We start from the raw sequence: 21,288 nt of genomic DNA on the forward strand, positions 1-21,288 counted from the left end.
CTTGGATTTATTGCTCATTAAGGAATTAACATTGAGTTTCAAGGAGAGTTAGGGCTCAGGGTAGCCAGAGGTTTCTATTTCAGGGCTTTTTTTGGCTCTGCCCCTTTCTCTCTCTCAGAATATATGATGCTGCATCCAGCCTAATCCTTTTCTGGGACAAAAATAACTGTGAAGATGCTGCAGGCTACGTCTGGACCATGTGTAATTACGTGCTGACTCAGAGAGAAAAGATTGCATTTCTCCTCCCAGGGAGTCCTCAGTTGTAGGAGCAGAAAATTAAATCTGCTCATATTCAGGCTAAAATTACAGAGGACTTTTTGTTAGAAAAGGAAACTTGCCTTCTCCACGGTGGTTGGTAAAGGGAGTGGGAGCTCGGTGTGATCAGGACTGCTCTCAGCCATCTGGCAGAGGGGGTGATTAAGGCAAAAATATCTAAGAACAGCAACGAAGAGGAGACTGATGTGGACTGAAAGGTGAGCCTTGGCAGCATAGGGTTAAGCAGAGGGAAAGGAAAATAGAGACCAAATGTCAAGAAAGAGATTCCAAATGAAAATTGTGGAAATGCTCCTTGCTCGAGTGGTTTAATGACTAAGGATCCTGGTGCCTTTTTTTGTGGAGGCAGGAACTTGGTGTGTGTCTGTGGAGGTGAGTCAGGGATGGTTGATTTGCTCAAAAATTCATTTGGGTGTACTTGGAAAGAAATAATTGTAGGTTTTTTGCAGCTTCAATCTCTTCCTTCTAAGGATGTTATTCCAGAAGAGCCCAGAGCCTTGACTGCATGGGGAATAAATATGGCTGTAAATGTTTATGTCATATTCAATTTTGTATAAGGGTTCTGAAGGTTGTGGAATCCACAGAGTACCAAAGGCACTGTCCATCCCTCCATCCCCATATCCCTTGTCCTGCCTTCCATGAACAGTGGAGCAGATTTGAGGGGAGGGAGTGGAGGATTGTGCTCTTTCAGGCTGGTGATGCCTTGTGAGGGCTGCCCTAGAACAGAGGCTATGTGGAGTTAAAGAGTAAGGTAGGGATTTATTCAAAGGATCTCCTCCATGGATCCACCTTGGGCCGCACCAGAGCCCAGCCAGGGCTGCACCCAAGATGAACCAAAATGGTCACAAAATGAACCCAAGATGAACCAAAATGGACACCCAGTCATGGGGTCTCTCCCTTTGATCAGTTCTGCTCCATTTGCACCTTGCAGTTCATTGTCCCATCCCAGCTTTAGCCCAGGCAGTCCCACCCTGCTTGTTTTTCTCTCTCCAGCCCACGGGGTTTGTGCTCCTGGGCTGAGATTTGGGTCATTTGTCCTTGGTGCCCAGCTGGAGCAGGAATGGTTTTGTCTCCCTGCTCTGTGCACAGAGCTCACCATCCCCTGATATGAAGCTCAGAACTAAAGAAAACTATGAAGCTTACACACTAAAGCAGTACAAAATCTGAAAAATACAAAAACCAAAACCTAAGGCACCACTGAGATGAGTGCTGCCTGTGTGCAGGGTCCTTCTCCTCCTCCTCCTGCACGCTGAGTTCTCTCTCCTCCCCTCTCAGATGGATCCTTCAGCACCACCCTGGGGATGCTCTGAGCTGCTCTCACCACACAGCCATAAAACAACACAGCAATTTCCTCCTTCAGCCCGACTCGAGCTGTTGGTGCACGGGGGAATTGCAGGGGAATATTTGGCTCTGTGTTTTCCTCCCCGTGTTTCTTTAGCAACTCGAGAAGGACCCAGTGTCAGGGCGCAGAGGGACAGAAGTTATTCTGTGTCCTCCAGGCTGCCAGGCTGGTGCTGAATTAACAAAGTTTTTCTTTGTGCATAGCTACACGTAGCAAAAATGTGCTCCTAGTTCTTCATGATTACTCCATCTGTTTGAACAGCCACCAGGTTATTAAAAAAAAGTCTTAAATTGCATCTTTTTTGATGCAGTTAAAGACACAGCATTGGAGTGTTCTATAGAACACTAGTTTTTCCCAAGTTAAGAAAATACTTGACTCTCCAGCAATCTTTTTTTTCCAAAGCTATTCAAACATGCTGGCAGCATGATGGTACTTCAGTCTTTGTGAACATGACATATGTGAAAAATTGTGGGAATTGGATTAACCTTTGTCTGGGGGAAGATGAGTGGGAAAATTTCCCAATATTTTTTGCTAACCATTTAAACTCATGTGTGTGCGTGTGCATAAGTTAATAATTTGAATACTATATATTAATATATATGTGAATACTATATATTAATATAGATTTGAGTACTATATATTAGTATATATTTATGTGTAAAAATTATATGTATTGCTAAATGCTGTGTAAGGCACTTGCATGTCACTATTGCTCAGCAGCACTCTCTTGTTTCTCTGTATTTCAGTAATTTATTTATCTCTTTCTCTCTTCCTTCTGAATGGGCATGCACTGGAATCCCCTCAGCTGACTTGCCTTCAGTGAATTATTTTTTTTTTTGCAAAAATCTTCATATCTCCATATCACTGGAGTTATCTCCAGTGTTGAGTCCCCAGACACTGTGAGTGCAACTCAATTGCAGAACTGCAGGTCATTTCTGTCCAGAAGCCAGGCTGCATTTCAGGGGAATTCATTAGAGCTTAAAGGTGAATTTAATCCTCAGCTGGATGCTGAAACCTTCAAAGAACCCCCAGGTGTTGATGGTTTAATGTGTGATTCTCTGCAGGGAGAGTTGCTGCTGCTGAATGTGCTGGAAATTCTGCCTCTTAGTAAGTGTTAAACCTTAGCAAAAACTGAGAGGTTTTTCCTGACATAAACAGCTGACTATGTCCTTCTAGGTAGAAAAAATTTTGGTTAGCTGAAGGCAAACCCCAGCCAAAGCAAAACGAATGGGTGATTGTGGTGGTGTTTGCAGGGGTCCCAGGACGAGGGAAGAGATGAGAATGTTGACTCCATGTTTCATAAGGCTGATTTATTATTTTATGATGTATATTAAAAGAAAATGATACATTAAAAGTATGCTAAAAGAATAGGAGAAAGGATTTCATTAGAAGGCTTGAGAGGTAGAAAGGAATGATAATAAAATCACAACCTCTACACAGGTGGCTGTCACTGGTCACCAAGTAAAAACAATTTCACATGCTGGGTAAACAATTCTCAAAATCACATTCCAAAGCAGCAAAACATGGAGAAGATGAAGCTTCCCAGCTTCTCTGGAGAAAAGATCCTAACAAAAGGATTTTTCATAAAGTATGTCTGTGACAGGTGATGATTTCATTGTGGCTCTCCAGTGTATCAAGGGGGGCTACAGGAAAAATGAGAGGAACTACAACAGCACATAGTGACAGGAGAGGGAGGAATGGCTGGAAGAGAGTGGGTTTAGAGCAGATATTTGGACAAAAACTCTTTACTGTCAGGGTGGTGAGGTTCTGGAAAAGATTGCCCAGGGAAGCTGTGGATGCTCCATCCCTGGAAGTGTCCAAGGTCAGGCTGGATGTTGCAGGGGAAGGTGTCCCCACCCATGGCAAGGAAATTATGTCTGTGGATGTGACAGTCTGCTCAGAGAGAGAACTTGTCTAGTGTTAGACAAGTTTTCCCATGAATTGGCCTGGGAAGCTTCAGGGAGCTGGAGATAAGCAATGGTTGTCAAATATTAAAACAATCTGCAGGTGGTGTTTTTTAACAATCTGTTTTGCTGCTTTTCTCATAAAGTTGTTTACAGATGGGTGTCTAATTAGCCAAGCATGTGAAATATGTTGATTAAATGATAAATGACCAATCAGGTCCACCTGTAGCAAATTAAGGTATAAAAGGAGAAAGGATCAGATAAACAGGGCTTTTGCTATTTGCCTTCTGATGTGACTCTGTGTCATTTCTGACTCAAGGATGACAGGATGGACTTAAAGTTTTCTTCCAGTTCAGGCCAGTCTAAGATTTTAGGATACTATGAAATAGAAATATGTACTTTGAAAGAGGTTGTATCTGTACTGCCTGGAACAAGGTGTTCCTTGATATTAGGGAGGCAAAAAAAAAGCTAGAGCAGGATGTGTGTGAACCACAGATGTTTGGAACCCTCTGAATTCACCACCTAGTCCCTGCTGTTATCCTTAAATTCTCTCTAGCATTTATCATGCCTCACCGAAACAGCCTCACAAAAGTATGCAAAGAGATTTGTACGTCTGAGAGAGTGTTTTGATAGCAAAAGATTGATGAGCCTGAATTCCTTTGTAGGCGTGTGGCAACCCCTCATTTCCCTGGGTTTGTCACCATTTCCCAGCTCTCCAGAAAACTTTGCAGGCTGTCTCATTAGCAGAGCTGTTCTCTGGGCCCTTGGTACTGTAGAAACCACAGAGTAAGATGTGTTGAAGGAGTGAGATTGCAGATATGTGGCATAAATTGTGTGTATGGGAGGAATGGATTGTGTATTGGGACCCTGTTAAGGCAGCTGCCAGGAGAAAAAGGCAGGCTGCAGTTTGACCAGATAATGATATCAATGGTATTACCAGATGGTAATATCAATTACCAGCTGTCTTATTTTGGGATTGGACAAGGAATCTGCCCTCACTGAGGTGAGCATTGCCTCAAGCAGCAGAGCATCAGTGATGCTGGTTTGGTTATTCACACACACAGCCCTTGGAAACTGGTGAGATAACAACCAGCAGCCTTTTGCTGCCCTTAAATCCTTCCCATTCCTCTTCCAAACAAAGCCAGTCTGTTCTTATCTCCTTTTCTGACTCTGTCTGCAGAGAAAATGTTCCTTGTTTTGATGCCCAGTAGGTACATTAAGTCCAGCTCAGTTTTCAATGCAGACTTAAACCAGCTCAGTTGTTTAGAGATGTATTTTGTACCTCAGTTTGCTTTGTTTTATCTTCTGTTTGCATCTACTTTTAAAAAGCAAGAGGCCATGACAAGCTTAGATTATGGCCTAGTGCTCAGATGGAATTATCTCAGCTTATTTTTAATGCTGCCCTTACTTAACCTGATTTGTGGAGTTTGTTATAACTTGAGATAACCAGCTCTTCTTCCCAGCTGTGGAGCAAATTATCTTTGTGACCCCCACATCCTCTTGAATGTTTTTGAAATGTCTGTAGGGGCCCTTATCTATCTCATCATCCAGTGGCTGGCTCTGTGACATTTTGCTGTATTCCTAAAAAAATGGGTGCCTTGCTCTAATTGCTAAAATGAATTGTGATGCAGGTTTCCAGCCTTCTGTGAGCTGATTAAATCCAACAAATAAGTGTGTTAAATGTGTCTGTGGTGCCTTTGGAAACAACTTCTCTGGCCTGCCATCAGCTCAGAGTGACTATGTCAGCTTGCTGAAGATCTCTAGGTTGTGAAAATTCTGCATTGCTGGGGTACTGGGAAGTGATGAAGAAAAAAACCTCTCCAGAAGAAAGGGCTTGTATGATTCCTAAGGTGGATTATAGGAAAGGCAGTGGGAATGGCAGCAAAAGGCCAATGGAATTAAGTGCTGGTTATTTTTTCTGCTCCACATGGAAGCAGTGCTGGCAGATTATCTGGCTTCTTTCTCAACCATTGGGGGGATCTCCCAGTGGCCGCAGTCCTTGAGGTGTGTGTTTCCTTTCTCGTGCATCTGGTGATAATTATGGTGTGGATCAGTGGGGTGCCATTTATCCTCATTTTTTTGCAGGGTGGATTCCTTCCCTGTGGATCCATTTGTGTCCCTTGGCCCGTGCATTGCCCCATGTAAATGTGTATTTCTGAGGCTGAGAGCCTCTTTAGAGAGGAGTGTAGCTTTCCTGGGCAGTGGCAGAGGGCTCTGAGCCTGAGTTTCTCCAGGCAGGGTGATGCAGGAATCAATATCTGTTAAGGAACTTGTGGAGGCAGCTCTGTGTGCTGGTGCTGCATCTCAGACATGTACCTGTGTGTTCAGCATTTTCTCTGGGCTCCCTCACATGGATTTCCTCACTTGGATAGAAGGGTTTTCATTTTGAGTTGCAAAAAGCCTTGTTTCTGACTCAGATTTAGTTCTCAAGCTTCTACAAAGGTTCGTCTTCTTTACATCTTTACCAGAGTAGCATTTTGGTGTCTAATGCACCCTTACACGACCTTACTTGGTTTACTTTTAAACCAATTATTCCTTTTACATCTTGCCAAATTGATTTATTTGTGTATTTATCTATTGGAGAGTGATGCAATCCCCCCATGCCATTTCCTCCCTTTTATTTTCACACAGTCTGTGTGCTCCAGCATGGAATATTTTAGTATAGAAGGCTGTACTTTCCCTACACAGGATATTGGAAGGTTTTCTGTTAGAGGACCACCTGCTAATATTATGGCAAAATATATTATTGCCATCATTTTGGACTCTAATAAAACTATCGCCTTCACTTCCTTCTGGCAAGACAACCACCTAGAATATTCTGGAAGGGACAGCACTATGGGATTTGTGTGACAAATGGATGTCCCTGGGCTCTGGAGCAGCTGATAACAGAGGGAACAGACTGCTGCACACCCTGGAGATTGGACATGGGTGCTCCTTGGCCATAAACTTTGCACCACAATTTTGTGGCACACCTTTATTGAACTGAGTGTATTCTTTTTAATATGCCAGCAACATACTGTGCCTCAGGAAGATGTAAATATATTTTTTCAATTTACATGTTGAAAAGCCTATTAAATTTGGAAGCGATATTATGAATCTTTAAAATGCATTGGCTAGTCAAATGTCATTGAATATATCTGTAAGTTTTCTTTCTCAAGTAACATAATTTAAAAAAAAATATGCAGACTTTGTCCCTCAATTTTATTTTATTACTCGTTCTAAGTTGATATATACTGAAGCTACGCTGGAAAGTATTCAAATATTTGTTCAGGGAATCTAAATGGACTATCTAAGGTGAAGGGTGATCTTTCCTCTGTTTCCATTTTCTCCAATAGGTTATTTCACGTATTTCAGATTGCATCAAATGGAAAAAGTCTCTTCTTTTGGGCTGCTTTATTAACTTTTTGGGTGCACACCAGAGATAGATTGTTCCAATGTATTCTTTGCTGAGAGCTGGCTCTGAAAGCACTCAGCATAAGGGCATGTGGGAATGTGAATGGGCTTTTCTGCACCTTTAAAAAATTATCATTGCAGGGGGAAAAGGCTGCTGTACTTCATTTAACATATTTTGGCAAAATAACCAAATGCATCTTCAGTCCTGAGACTGTTTATCAAGAAGTTTCAGCTTTCTTTCTCCTTTTCTAAGCATTTTCAAGACTGTTTGACTGTTCTCTTCTCCATCCCCTTTTCTCCATCATCCCTTTTCATCCCTGCAGTGCTCCAATCTCTCTTTTTGCTGATAACACACAGAGTGAAACTTTTTACCTTAATCTACTCCGATGTGCTGTTCTCTGAAAATACCCATTGAGTTTATGTGTTCTGCTGAGCTGCACTGCATTGTCTCCCTCTGCAAAGCTGCGATCAGGGTGTTTAGGACCTTCCTCCTCCTCCCTGTGTCTCTGGTTCCAGCTGTTGTTTTCCAGAAGGCAGCTCTGTGACCCAGACACATTGAGCCCTCTGGAGCAGTCAGCAGTGTCACTGCAGCTGGGATCCCACAGGAAAAGCCATTTTAAGTTGTTCCCACAACCCAGTCTTTTTCTTGACTGCTTACTTTCTTCAGGCCTTGCCATTTCTTCTCTCCTTCCTTCCAGAGCTTTTTTTCTTCAGACTGGGAACTGACCTGCTGACCCCAGCCCCTGCATCGAGTCCATTTTATCTCTGAGCTGTTTTGTGCTGCTTCAGTGATGCAAAACAATCTTCAGGGCTTGGTTAAGTGGGGAGTGTGGAAATTTTCTGACCTGGCCTTGGAACTCTGTTTAGTTTACATGTTTGCTGGCTGGTGAATCAGACATCAGTATTGCTTGAGATGGAGCTTGATACAGAGTTTAGACCTGGAAAGGATCCAGATTTGAGGGATATTCAGACCTAGGGTTTGAGATCATCTCATGGTAGACACACATCCCAGCAGCAAAGTTTGAATTATTGTTCATTCTCCAATCACTCTCCACAGTTTTGAACCATTCTCTGACAATAACAAAATTCCAGCAGAGGGATACTGGAAAAGAAACATCATCCTTAGTAAGTATATTCCTTTAGCCACCTTGGTGCCAGATAGACATCAGCATGCTTGGTACATAAACCTTGCATTGATAGACCAAAAACTCACACCAACCCACCAAAATTGCACTTTTCATTGACCAGTAACATGTTTCTGGCCAAATTCTGAGTGTTCAGCACTCTGGAGTTATACTCTGGCCCCAGAGTGTCTGTTCATTGCTGTTTTGAAATTCAAAAGAGAGAGAAAGCTGATTATGTCAGCATCTTCTAAAAGTCATAATTCTTCCTGCTGTTTCCTTTAGAAAATATTCAAGATGACAGGAATTCTTGTAAATTCTATTCCATCACACATCAAAGCATTGGCCATGATATTCTACTCTTTTAAAAGATACAACCATGTTTGCATAGTTTTCTCTATGAGAAAATCTTGAGGGGAAAAAGCTTCCAAGTTCATCAAGATCCTTGGGAGTGAGTATCTTAAGTTCAAAATGGTCTCTTTTTATTTTTTTTTTTGGTTGTTGTTGTTGTTATTCTAATGGTATTCTAAAACTAAAATTGTTATTGCCTGGAAATACATCTGGCAAACAAGACTCCTCACAGATAAAAGTTTGAAATTCTAGATATTTGTCTCTCTTCCAGTTATCACCCACCATTTCCCTTTGAAGTTCTTATCTTTGCTGAGTGGCTCTGCTCAGTACCTCTAACCTGTCATCAAGCACATTTCCCATGTCTATTTCAAATAGGGAAAATTTGTCCTTTGCCCCATGTGGAAAAGAAAAACAGGCTCAGAGAACTGCTCCATTTAAAAATAAAAAAACAGGCTCTATGATTTTAGCAAAATCATAGAGAAAAATGAGATCAGGCTCTGGTGCTGTACACCACAATGTATTGGGTCTTTTTTTTCTCAAAAAGTTAGATCCCCTTTATTAAGCATTTAAACATTTCACTGTTTTCATACTGGGATGAAATACATGGCAATGGTGGAAACAATGCAGTTTTACATGGGATTCAAGGGTCATGAAACCACCATCTGACCTTGAGGAGGGAGAGGAGGGGACTGTTTAACATTCTTTTATTGCCTAGTAAAATGCTCAAGGCCTTGTGCAGCTCCAGCACAGCCACTTTTCCCGTTTGCCTTCACCCCTGGTGACCCTGGGAGGGTGGCAGCACACCATGAACTCTCCTGTTTTGGTCTCCTCACTGAGATGGCCCCACAGGCAGCCTCTGCTCAGCCCCTGCTCTCCCTGCAGCCTTCCCTGGCTTTTATCACAGTGCAGAAAGTGAGTTTGCAATAAATGGCAGAAGATGTGGCTGAGGTGCACTTGAAGCAAGCAAGTCAGCCCCATTAATGAATTGAGGCTCAGGAATCCCCATGGGGGTGGATGAGGGTTTCCAAATGAGCAGTCAGAGCTTGGTGCCAACAGAGAGAGAAGTTTTGTGGCAGAGCCCAAACCAGAAATGCTGATCTTTCGTTTCCTAGATGCATTTCTTAATGTTTCTTAGTGGGGCTTGAAAAGAGAATGATTCCCTGCAGCTGAGGAATTGTCCCTGTAAACCATCAGTGCAGTACTTAATGTAGTAAATAATTTTATGTATGTAAATTAAAAAAAATTCATCCATTCCTTAGGGCACAGGGAAGCAACCACTATTCTTGTTATAATGAACCCGTGCCTCTAATTTTGTATGATTTCCAGCCCTGCCAGCTAGGACAGAGAAATGACAGCAGTTCTTTGTTGTATTTCTATTCTGTATTTGCAGCATTGCATCTGGGATATTATTTTTCTTGGGGGAAACATCTTCTGAGGACAGGAGAAGAACATGTGAGCAACTGTGATCACAGTGAAAAAGCTACAAAGCTAGGATTCAATATCCTGCATTCAAAAATTTATTTCTCCTGCCCTTCTTGGATATGCAATTATGTAGGCCTTGGATAAGGTGATCTTTTCAGTGCGATGAGCTGATTTCCTATGGACAAGGAGCAATTGTTATGGAGAATAACCAAATCTAGGGGTTGGAGATGAAAGGGTTGATGTGCTTTTGGCTTTCCTATTTACCAGAAATAGCTGTCATTAAAGTAAGAATATAATTATTTTCTCTGTCTCTTCTCCTTACCTTTCAACATATAGAGCTAAGAAATGCTAATTATGCAGTTACCCTTTTCTGCAGCCCTTTTTAATATAACTTCTCATTATTGTGAGTGGAATAAGGAGTCACCCTTTCTAATGCAGTGCTGTAAATGTGTGCATGCTGCCATTACAGGAAAATTCTTCAAATATAAAGAGAAGTAACAAGCAACAATGAGATTTTGTATTACATTTTTTTTTCTGTGCAGAGGTCAACATTTTAGGTGTGCCAAGTGCTACTGCTGTGGTGATAGTTATTTGCTCATCACTGGGTGGAATATATGGGGGAAAAAATCACTCATTGCAAAAAACTTGATTTAGGAACTCTTCTGATAAGGTCTTGAAAAATATGATTTTTTTACTTAGCAAGCAAGTGATTTTTGGACTGAATTGGAGGGAGAATATACCTACAAATAAGGGTAGGAAAAGAAAATAGACATGGCTTAAAAGATGTTATTGGTTCACTTACAAGAGTGTAAGACAGGTTAATGGACCCAAGGTGGGTGAGACCTTAGGGAAAAGCAGCTCAGTATGAGTTGCCACAGCCACTGGCAATTTTTGTTGTTATTTCTATTGGAAAAATTATAAATCTCGAATTTCTTCCAGGGATGTCAGTGATCTGAAGGAATGACTGTGTAATTTTTGAGTTCATGTTTAACTGAGTGTGGAAGGAGGCAGGAAGAGAACTGCACTGTGGGACTTAAGGAGTGAAAAATGGAGATGACTGAAGGGTAAATCTGTCTTTAGATATTTGGACAAGGAGGAACAACTAGAAGATTTACAACAAAGAAGTTTTTATGATAAAAAACCATCCCCAATATCTAATTGTAGTATTTTTAATGCTCGTGACAGGTTTTTAATCATCAAAAGCAGAGAAAAAATAGCAGTTGGTTTGAATAAAAATCTTGATGTAGTTTAATCATTCTGGTAGGAACACTAACATCCTTTCTCTCAGTTTATTCCAGAGAAAGGGAACATTGAGTCTTGATAGGAGCTTTTTCTTGATTTTTAATGACTTTTTCAATTACAGGTGCTATCAGGGGGTCATCCCTCTTTTCCATGGGAGAATCCCTTGGTGAGCCTCTCAGAGGAGGGTGAGCTGACATCAACTTCTCCCTTGTGCAACAACAAGCCATGCTGCTTTAAAGAATCCAATATTCATGTAAAAGAGAGGAATTGGTTGAAAATGCTATCTTGGAGCTGACAGGAGGATGGGCTCATAATACATACAGTGAGTAGTTTCAGCTTTTACAAATTACTGCCTATCAACTAACAGAATAAAGTCAATAATCCCTTCTAGACAGTTGGACAATTAGGCTTGGTCATGTTCACTTTGGTGTGGTTTCCCTGAGGCATTTTAAAGGGGCTGAGGGTTAATAAATTATTAATAAATTAATAAATTGTTATTACCCTGTATCCAGTTAAGGAACAGAACTTTTAAGTGTAAGGGTAAAGATTCAGATCCCAAACCTCCTGAGAACATACTGGGAATTATTTTTATTAACTTCAGTAAACTACAATCAGCTCTAATTCAGGATCAAAAGGAGCAAGTCTGAGGGCAGTCTGAAAACTGAATTTAGCCTTGGTGAAGGTGTTTAAGTAGTGAATTATTTTGCATTCCAGATCTATTCTGCTATGTATTTTTGAATATTTTGCAATTCAGCAAAGTGCCTCTTAGCACTCTTACTGAAACATTCACCAGTCTTTGGGAGTTTCTGAAAACTCCCTCTGACTTCTCCTGGAGTTTGCCATTGCTATACATTCACTTCATGTAATTGGAAGCAGCTCATTCCCTTCCTGAAACTTGATAAGCACGATAATTGCATGTTGGAAACACCAACTTTTCCAAAAAAGCACTTTTTGTGCTTTTTTTGTGTTCAGAGTTCAGGCTGGGTCTCAGAAGCTGCTGGATCAAATCCATGAAGAACCATGTGGGAAAAATGCAAGGCCTTTCTGACTGAGCTGAAATTCCTGCTGTGGCTGCAAATCAAACCCAGGGACATCATCTGGAGCTGCTGGTCAGCCAAGTGGTGTGGCCAAGGACATTGATGTGATAATTATTGTGATAATTCCTCTTGCTCATCTCTGAATACAGGAAATGGATTAGAACATGGTTAGTAAGCTCTCACCTGCTGACATCAGTTGTGAGATCATTGCGTGCTCTCTGCAACTAAATTAATAAATGAACTTGTTTTCATAAAGGTCTGTGGGAGTCAACAAGAATGTTTAAGAGCCCTACTGACCAGAAGTTCACAGTTTCAGAAAATAACAGAGTACACTGAATTGTGTATGAGCTCACAAAAAATGGTTGGATTAGCTCTCTTTTTAAAACAGTTGTGAGAAATAGCTCTCTTAAGCAGTTATTGAGATATTTTCACTGAGATCATTACATTAATCTAAAGTGTGGTGGGGATTGTTCTTTTGGAAATGTTTTCTAAATATTTCAATGTAAAACTAAAACCAAACTGACTTCAAATCCCTAAATTTTTCACCAACAATTTTTAGGTCTTTCTTTGAAGAAGAAAAAGGCATTAAAACAGAGCAGAATCTGGCACAGAAAACAGAGCCAACACCTGGGCAAGGCATGGCAGAACATTGTGTCTGCCATTTTATGGAGGTAGCTTATGAATTTCTGTCTGCAACCATTTCCAAAACCCCAGGAAATGTTCATGGGCTACACAGGTAAATTAAACACTGTGATCTTTCAGTCTCCACCTTTTTCTTTTTTTCTTTTTTTCTGCTGACATCTGTTTGTGAAAACTGGAGTGGTGCTGGTTGGAGTGGTTCTATTGGAGAAAATTATCTGAAACCAGGATAGTAACTCTGCTTCGGAATGATAACTCTAACCTAAAGATCTGATGGTTGCTACCAAAATACACCATCTCATCCATCTCTTCTTTGCTCCCTGCAATAGTAATTATTTTTTAAAAATCTGAGTTTAAGCTTCAGGTATCAGCTTACCACTGTAGGAAAATGTCAGAGTCCTTCACAGAACTTTACTTGGATTTTTGTCTAGGAAGTCTGAGGATGTCACTCTTCCCTCACTTTCTGCCTGTCTAAAATAACTCTTTGTCATTCCTGCTGCATTTTCTATTTTCTCTTGAGTTATAAACTTGAATGTTTTAACTCTATTGCAAAGAAATATTGTCCTTCACTGAAATTCCCTAAAGGAAGTTGAAGGCTTTTTTTGTTTGTTATGGTTATTTCAAATATTAAAAAAACAGAGCAAAGAAGGTACAGGCAATTTATTGGTCTGTTACAAGAAGTTTAATATTTACAGAACCATCTAACATTCTTTTGCCTTCTTCAGTTCTCACAGACAAAGCATTCTTTTGTTTATGGATTTATTTCAGATACATAGTTAAACTATGTGTATTTTATATTGTTAATAACACTCACTGCTTTAGAATGATTTCTTGTCCAAATAGGAGAAATACACCCTGAATGCAAAAGTGAAATAATTTGGATTGAAGTAGATGTAAACTTCTGTCCCAGGCTGGAATTGAGCTGAATGTTTACAGGAGTGAGGTTTGGATTGTGTGTGTCCTTAGGAGAGACAAGATTTTTGGATAGCAAGTGTCAGTGTTCAGTATTCTAGCATTGGCTTTGGTGAGGAACTGCAGAAAACTCTGCACAGAGAAGCCCTAAGAACAAAGAGAAAACTATTTGGACTTTTTAAAACTAGATTTTTCTCCTTTTCTTTTTCTCTCTTTTTTTTTTTTTTTCTTCACTTCTTTTCCCCTTTTCTGTTTCCTTTCCCCTCTCCTCTTCCCTCCTCTTCATTTTTTGAAAGTTGGATATAAAAAAACCTGGCATCGATTAGAAATTCCAGACCTAATGTCTGTTGAACAATAATAATTTTATTTCTTTACAGTTAGATTTGCAAAAAGAAATCCAAGTTATAACCTCAAAGTATTCCACTGTTTCTGATTATTTAGTTTGGTCAGATCACCTGTGCACCAGCACTGGTGTATGAAATCTTTAAATTGCTTTTCAGGAAAATGAGGATTCAACCTTTATTTGGATTATGTCCCTCTGGGGTTATTTATTGGGGGTTTTTAATTTGATTTTTTTTTCATATTAAAAGTTCCATCTGGGTCTCTTTGATATTCTTTGTAGTAATGGCAGCTTTGACCAGGCTAGAGGAAACAGAGTAGAGAGTTAAATCATGTGTGCTGACAAAGGAGCTTGATAAAAACCCTTATTTTTTACATTACTGATACATTCTGAGTCACCAGAACTTGCTGGATTTTGAAATGAGATTCTGTAAATTCCTGATACCACGTACAATTTAAAAGGAAAGAATGTGCAGGTTTCTTCTGTGAGGTATAATTTGAAGTCTGCCTGTAAATTGTTTTCAATTTTTTTCTTTTTTTTTTATTATTCTGCATGTTAATATTTCATGACAGGCCATGGCAGAATATTTCAGTCTGGTTTAGGACTGGTACTTGACACAGCCATCTGTACTACAATGATGAGAGGTTCCCTTATTGAAAAAAAAAAAATTATTTCCAACTCTTCAGAGCTGCTGTGTTCAGTGTTACTAATTTATATCCAGAGGCATTTGCAAATATCCATCCTTGTGAAAGTGAACTCTGAGAAGTGATACAGCCTCTTTGCCTATGGGTATCAGAGTTTATTGACAACTACCCATTTAAAAAAAACCCAAACAAATTGACAACTACCCTTTAAAAAAAAAACCCAAACAACCTAACAAAACTCAAAATTACTTTGTTTAATATGCTGGAAACAGCAAAAGACAAATGGTGCTTTGGGGAATCAAGGTGGAAATGAAAGAGACAAGTCCAAAAAGGCCAAACTCCCCTCAAATCCTTGGGTTTGTTAAACGGCCTGCAGTGTGGATTTAGGGTTTCCTGCCCATCTACTTAAACTGAAAATGGAGAAAATCCTTCAGGTGGATGAGAGGAATTGACCATTGGGGTGTGTTCTCATCCCATGCAAACCCCACCAGGGCCAGCAGAGTCCTGCCCCAGCAATCTGCCACCTCTCCTGCTGCATTAACAGCTGTCCCCATGGGCAATGGTGCTTGCAGAAACCATTGTCATTATTAGCTGGCCTCACACCACTTTCACCTCCTGGAAACCTTGCACAGCACTGGACAAGCTGCTGCTTTGTATTTTCATAGCCCAGGGTAATTAGTGCCTGGCATCTGTAAAGGAAATAAAACGCACAACACCAGAGTCTCTAGGATGACACTGTTTTCATTATATGTTTAATTTTGCTAAGAGCATAAAGGCAGATACATCAAAATGCCAGGAAGCCTCTGTTAATTAAAGTCTCTTTTTCTTTTCCTTCTTATGATTTGCATATGTATTGAGCCATTAAAGAAAAAGATGAAAGGAACCCCAAGACTGTTTATGCATAGCCTTTATGACTGCAGCTACTTACTGTGCAGGAGACATTATTTTGACTGGAGCAAAATAATGTTCTGTGGCTTGACAGAGCCCAAGGCTGCTTTGTAGTGCTCCAGAGGCAGACAGCGAGTGGTGTTGGGAGGTTTCACCCAGGTTTTATGCAGTGCTCTGCCTGTTGTGACATTCTTATACCATTCTTATACCCCCACTCCTGTTCACCATTTGGTTGGCCCAAGTTTGGGGGAAAAAGAATGGATTAAACTCTCCTTTTCAGTGCTGAAGCTTCCTCTGCTACAGCTTAATACCCATGCTCTCTTTGATTATTTACCATTCATATAATGTACCTTTCATAAGGTACAAATTATGTACATCCTCCTCAGTGGATTATCCTTTAACAGTGAATTATCCTTTAACAGGGGCGGAGTTGGCAGCAGGTGAAAAGTCGCCTCTGTCCAAATCACCAGCATAAATCTCCCAGATTTCTTATGCCAGGATTTCACCTCAGAAGCTTGGGATCAAGGTCTGTGTTATTTATTTGGCAGGACAGATTTTGGTGGGTTTCACTGAGGTTAGTTAATTACCCTGTAACTTTTTTCATCAGCCTTGAAACAGTTAGCAAGGACATTTGGAGCTGTGCCTCACTGTAGATGCTGTTTGACTCCTCTATTCCAGGACTAACAGCCAAATAAGTTCAAGTAAAATGATCCAAATTTTTCAGTGCTTATTCTGGTAAAATTCACTGTTTGTTTTCCTTAGATAAAGATTAAATAAGAACCAAATCATAGCTTTTGAAACTGGCCCCTTGATAGCTGGAAGGAACACTGGAGACATCTAATGGAACATCAATATGTGAGAGTTCAGTACAGAAAACACTATATTTGCTTTTTCTTTTTTATTTTTTTTCTTATATATTATCTACAAGCACAAGCTTTCATATTTTTAATGTAAAAATGCATACAGATCATTATATATATAAAAATCAACTAGCCTTGTAGCAAACTGCCAGATCCAACTATCCCCAGGTTGGGGACAACCTGTCTGGATCCAGGTGCAAACCCAGTGGCTGATCCTCTCTTCCATCTGTGGATGCACCAAACCCCCAGATACAAAGATTCTCAGAGTTCCAGGGAAGTTTTGGGTCCTGATCCAGGTCTTGCAGCACGGGCATGACTAACTCTTCATCAATTGAAGATAAATATTTTAAAAAACTTCATAAATGACAGTTAACTTGTTGAAGGTAACAAGTATCCCTTTCACCTCTGCTCCCCATTTTTATCTTCTTTGCCGTCCTCTCTCGGCAGAAATGGCAGAGGGCAGAGAAATTCAATATCAGTGTCACATACACACACATAAACAGCAGCAGGAGAAGCAGAATTGAATCTGTTGATGTCTGCTGCAGAAAGGCTACTGATTGTGGGTTCATGCTGCAATCAGCCCTTTCAATGCTTGGGCAATTTTGGGCTCAATTTGCACATTGTGGGAATATGAAAGATTTACAGCATATCCAGTAATAGGTTGCAACATTGTGAGCAACAGTAGATCAAGTTGCATTTAATGCTATGTAATGCATATCAACAGAAATGGCTTAGAGGGAAACAAATGAATGAGCAATTAATTAAAGAAGCTTGTGTTAGTTTTGGAGGAAGGGTCACAAAATGGCAGCCTCCTTTTCGACCAAGTGTTTATCTTGTTTGGCAGCTTTCAAATTCAATCTTTGTAAGGAATGTTACTATTTTTATTGTAGGTTCTTTATGTAACAAGGGATGTTTGCACAGTGGAACATTTTATTTTCACCAGGACTTTATAATTTATCTACACAGATGTTATTAAAGAAGATACAATTTGCTGCAAATCTTTTGGAAAGTATGAGAGCCATAACTTAGCCTCTCCTTCCTTTCAACTCTACTCGTATGAATATGATTATTTATTTTCTCCTGTCATTCATTTATAACCTTTTTGTATTTTAAATGCAGCTCCAACCTGAACCCCAAGAAAGGACTTTCAGATAAAAGAACAGTTGAGGTTTTCTAAGAGGGATGAACCAATTGCTTAGCGCACCAAAGTAAAGACGTGACTACGTTGCCATGGGATTGCAGGTAAGGATTTTGTTTACTTCGTGCACCAGCACTGATTTGAAAGATAACAGAACCTCAGTGCTTCAACTTGCAAATGCTCACTCTGGCTCCTAATATAGCTAAATTGCTGGCAAGTTCAGTCCCTCAGCTAAAAAATTCTGGTTTGTGAACAGGCACTAGCTCGCTCTTTTACACTTGTGTTGATTCTACAATACTAAAAATGGCAAAACCTCTATTCTTCCTTTTTTGCTTTTTTTTTTTTTCTTTTTTAAAAAAGTTAACAATATGATGAGTAGTTTGGGAACAAGTGTGTCACAGAGGCCTGTTGCAAGAACCCCCTGCCCAGAAGCACACAGTGAAGTTTCCATTGCAGTGTGTCCAGCTGATTTACAGCAACACACATGAACATGAGGAACAAAATATAGACATTCCAGAACAGTGAAATGAGTTTTTACCTCCTAGAATACAAAAGCAGAGAAAACAAACAACAGCCCAAACAAAATATACATCTGAATGTGATGTTCTTTGCTGGTTGGGTAAAAGTGAAAGCTAAAAAAAAAAAAAAAAAAAAAGTACTTTGGTAAAATATTTTAAGTGAATACTTTTAATAGAAGTCATAATTTGGAACTTTTCTCTGTTCATGTGGATATACAGATCTGCCTCTTCAGCCTGTTCCACCACCTATATGGCTACCTATAGTTCTACAAAGTGCTAGCCAGCTAGATTTACCCACTTTCCTACGTCTGTGGCAATTTTAATTTGACAGGCTTTTGGAGTCACTTCCTCACAAATAACCACATGAAGTACAAAGCAGTGGAGAATAAAGTTGTAACCAAATGCTCCAAGGGGGCTGTTCCTCAAAGGAGAACACTGCTAACTTGTCATCCCGACCTTTGGCTGTGGTTCTACGTGTTGACAGTCTGAGCTGCCCAAAGGGATGCTACACCAGTGGTGGGAGACCAGCACAATCTGAATTAAAAGCTTCCAATCTTGGTTCTTGCATCTTTTAGCAGTTAAGAAACCAACTAGACAGGAGGCAAAACTTAAATGAGATGATGAGGGAGAAGGAAAGCACTGGACATCTTTTTATCCCAGGCACCAAAATCTCATAAAATGCATTTCTGCTTCAATGTGCCAGATAAAAGTCACAAAAAACCTGCACTGCTTTGAGCCCCAGAGTGCTCCAAGCAGCATCTGGGAATTTAAACAGCTGAAAATTATGGTCTTTTGATATGGTAGAGGCCATTCAGATCTGATTTATATTTGGGCTTAGACTTTAAATAATTGCCTTCCCAAGGATTCTGCTCGTCTTCGGTATAAAATAGACTAAGAGGAAGTATTTGGATTGAAAAAATAAAGACCAAAAAAATCTAAAAACTACCCATAGCTACATTAATAGTAATATGATTAATATTTTATTCTTTTTCTGTTTGATTTCCCAACTTTACTCCCATTTCCCCAAGCACTTTGAGGGGGAAATGGTGAAATACTGCTGGACTAGATGATTATTTTGGAGAACTCTGCAGTTTCAGAGGAGCTGGAAGAGAAGCTGAACTTTAGCTCTCTTGAAATATGTGTCCAGCTGGCTAAACACTCCAGGAAATAGACCTTTCCTATATTTTTTGCATACCTTACTAAGAACATCAACACTCAGGGATTTGACAAAAATAACAAGGAAGGAGTGAAAGCATACAGTGAGCCAACTCAGAGCTGATGAAAGTGTCAGGTGAACTTTGTTTCCACACAGCAGCCTCTACACATATTCAGTCCTGGAGAACACCAGTTGTGATGGTTGTTGATGGACTGAGGGCTGAATCTTACTCTCCAAAGGCTACTGAGCAGCTGTCTGGCTGGAAGTGATGTTTAGGCACTACTGACTTGCAGGGGATTGGAGCTAGCCATGTAGAAGCAGAAGATTCTCTCTTGGTTGCCAATCCCCACAATTGTCTAGTCATTTGGAGTTCATTTGGTGTTTGTTTGTTGTTTTTTTTTCCCCACATTAGTCAGAAGCAGTGTGGCTAAATACATTTCAAAACAGGAAAACAGTATGATTCCGTGTTACTCCAAAAAGTGGTGGCGTTTTTCTTTTTGTGGTTTTATTCTTCATTGCAAAGATTCGACCATTTCTCACTAAACTCTGCTTGCCCCATCCCGACTCCAAGCTAATACAGTCTAAAACACTTCTCTGGCTTAGGACAGCTCTTTTTTAGCTGCTGATTTTGGTCAGCATCTTGTTAATGGCCTGCTTGACGTGGGTGGTGGAGCTTCTCCTCCGAGTCTTGCCCTGGACCATCTTGCGGCGCCGGACCTCGCGGCACAGCTCGTAGAAGGCCTCCATGATGTTCCCCTCTCCCGTGCAGGCCGAGCACTCGTAAAAAGCACACGCCAGTTCTGTGGCCAGCTTCTCCCCTTCCTCCGTGCTGACTTGCCTGGAGTGATCCAGGTCTGCTTTGTTGCCCACCAGGATCAGCGTGACGTTTTTGGGCTTTTTGACCTCGTCCAGCAAGTTCTTAAGCGGCAGCATTTCCTCGAAGCTGCCTCTGTCCGTGATGTCGTAAACCAGCACGAAGCCCTCGCCCCATCGCACGTGTCCCTCTTTCTGAATGGCATCCTCCTGTTGGAAAAGACAGAAGAACACCTTAGGAACTTGATTTATGAAGAAGACAGCAGGTCTTCAGAGAGGTGCTGGTCCTTCAAAGCTACGTGCGTCTGCTTTGCTTTATACTTTGCTCACATCACCTTTTTCATCACATGGCATAGGAGATCTCTTTCCCCCAGTGCCATGATATATCTGGCCTATGCAGCATGTGCACCTGCAATGTTTTACAAGGGAGACCTGACTATGACACATCTGCTTTTCTCTTTGGTGGGAATCATTGTCTGAAGTTGTCAAGCTCCATCACTTGACTGTAGAAATAGACCGTGACTTTGTGCCTGCTTTCTGAGCTGGCCCTGAATAAAAAGGCATGACAACAAAATAATTTTACCCCCTTGAGTTGTTTGTTCTTCCAAGCAGGATCCCTTGCAGAAGGGTGATTTATGAAGAAGACAGCCGGTCTTCAGAGAGGGGATGGTCCTACAAAGCTATGTGCATCTGCTTTGCTTTATACTTCGCTCACATCACCTTTTTCATCACATGGTATAGGAGATCTATTCCAGTGCCATGACCTGCCTAGACCTGTGCAGCATGTTCACCTGTCATGTTTTAAAAGGGAGACCTGACTATGACAAATCTGCTCTTCACTTTGGTGGGAATCATTGTCTGAAGCTGCCAAGCCCCATCACTTGACTGTAGAAATAAATCATGACTTTGTGCCTGCTGGCCAGCCCTTCTTGTTGGGCTGGCCCTGAATAAAAAGACATGACAACAAAATAATTTTACTCCCAGAGTAAACCCCTTGACTTGTTTGTTCTTCCGAGCAGGATCCTTGCTTGGAAGAGTGTGGATTCAGCATGCAGGAGGAGAGAGGGGGTCCTGCCCAGAAGGAAATCTGTGTCCCCAGAGTGGGGCACGCCTGCCAGCCCCTGCACTGCTGCCACCACCACAATTCCCTGCCCTGCTGCACAGCCCAGCCAAGGCACTGGGTAGCAGCAGCACAGGCACCCACGCACCTGGCCAGCTGTGTCTAGTATCTCCATGGAAACCACTTCATCATCAATGGTAGCTTGGTGACGGTACGTCGACTCTAAAATAAGAAC

General features: G+C 40.8%; 1 protein-coding gene and 1 long non-coding RNA gene across 3 annotated transcripts in view; one reads left to right on the forward strand and one right to left on the reverse strand.

Annotated features, from left to right (window-relative positions):
* The first annotated feature begins 309 nt into the window (after positions 1 to 309).
* On the forward strand, positions 310 to 12,899 carry LOC141728868 (uncharacterized). The gene is made up of 4 exons (XR_012580136.1): positions 310 to 473; positions 11,170 to 11,370; positions 12,021 to 12,252; positions 12,645 to 12,899. It is a non-coding gene; the product is annotated as an uncharacterized LOC141728868 (long non-coding RNA).
* Positions 12,900 to 17,824: 4,925 nt separating this feature from the next.
* Positions 17,825 to 21,288, reverse strand: part of RERG (RAS like estrogen regulated growth inhibitor) — a 91,154-nt gene continuing 87,690 nt past the window's right edge. For both annotated transcript variants that reach the window (XM_005481872.4, XM_074540064.1), the window contains exons 4-5: positions 21,202 to 21,275; positions 17,825 to 20,203 (exon numbers count right to left, since the gene is read on the reverse strand). In XM_005481872.4, the coding sequence (XP_005481929.1) occupies positions 19,796 to 20,203; positions 21,202 to 21,275 (482 nt within the window). In that variant the 3' untranslated portion in view covers positions 17,825 to 19,795. The remainder of the gene's footprint in view (positions 20,204 to 21,201; positions 21,276 to 21,288) is intronic.

This window comes from Zonotrichia albicollis, chromosome 4 (genome assembly GCF_047830755.1).
Source record: "Zonotrichia albicollis isolate bZonAlb1 chromosome 4, bZonAlb1.hap1, whole genome shotgun sequence".
NCBI classification, from domain to species: Eukaryota; Metazoa; Chordata; class Aves; order Passeriformes; family Passerellidae; genus Zonotrichia; species Zonotrichia albicollis.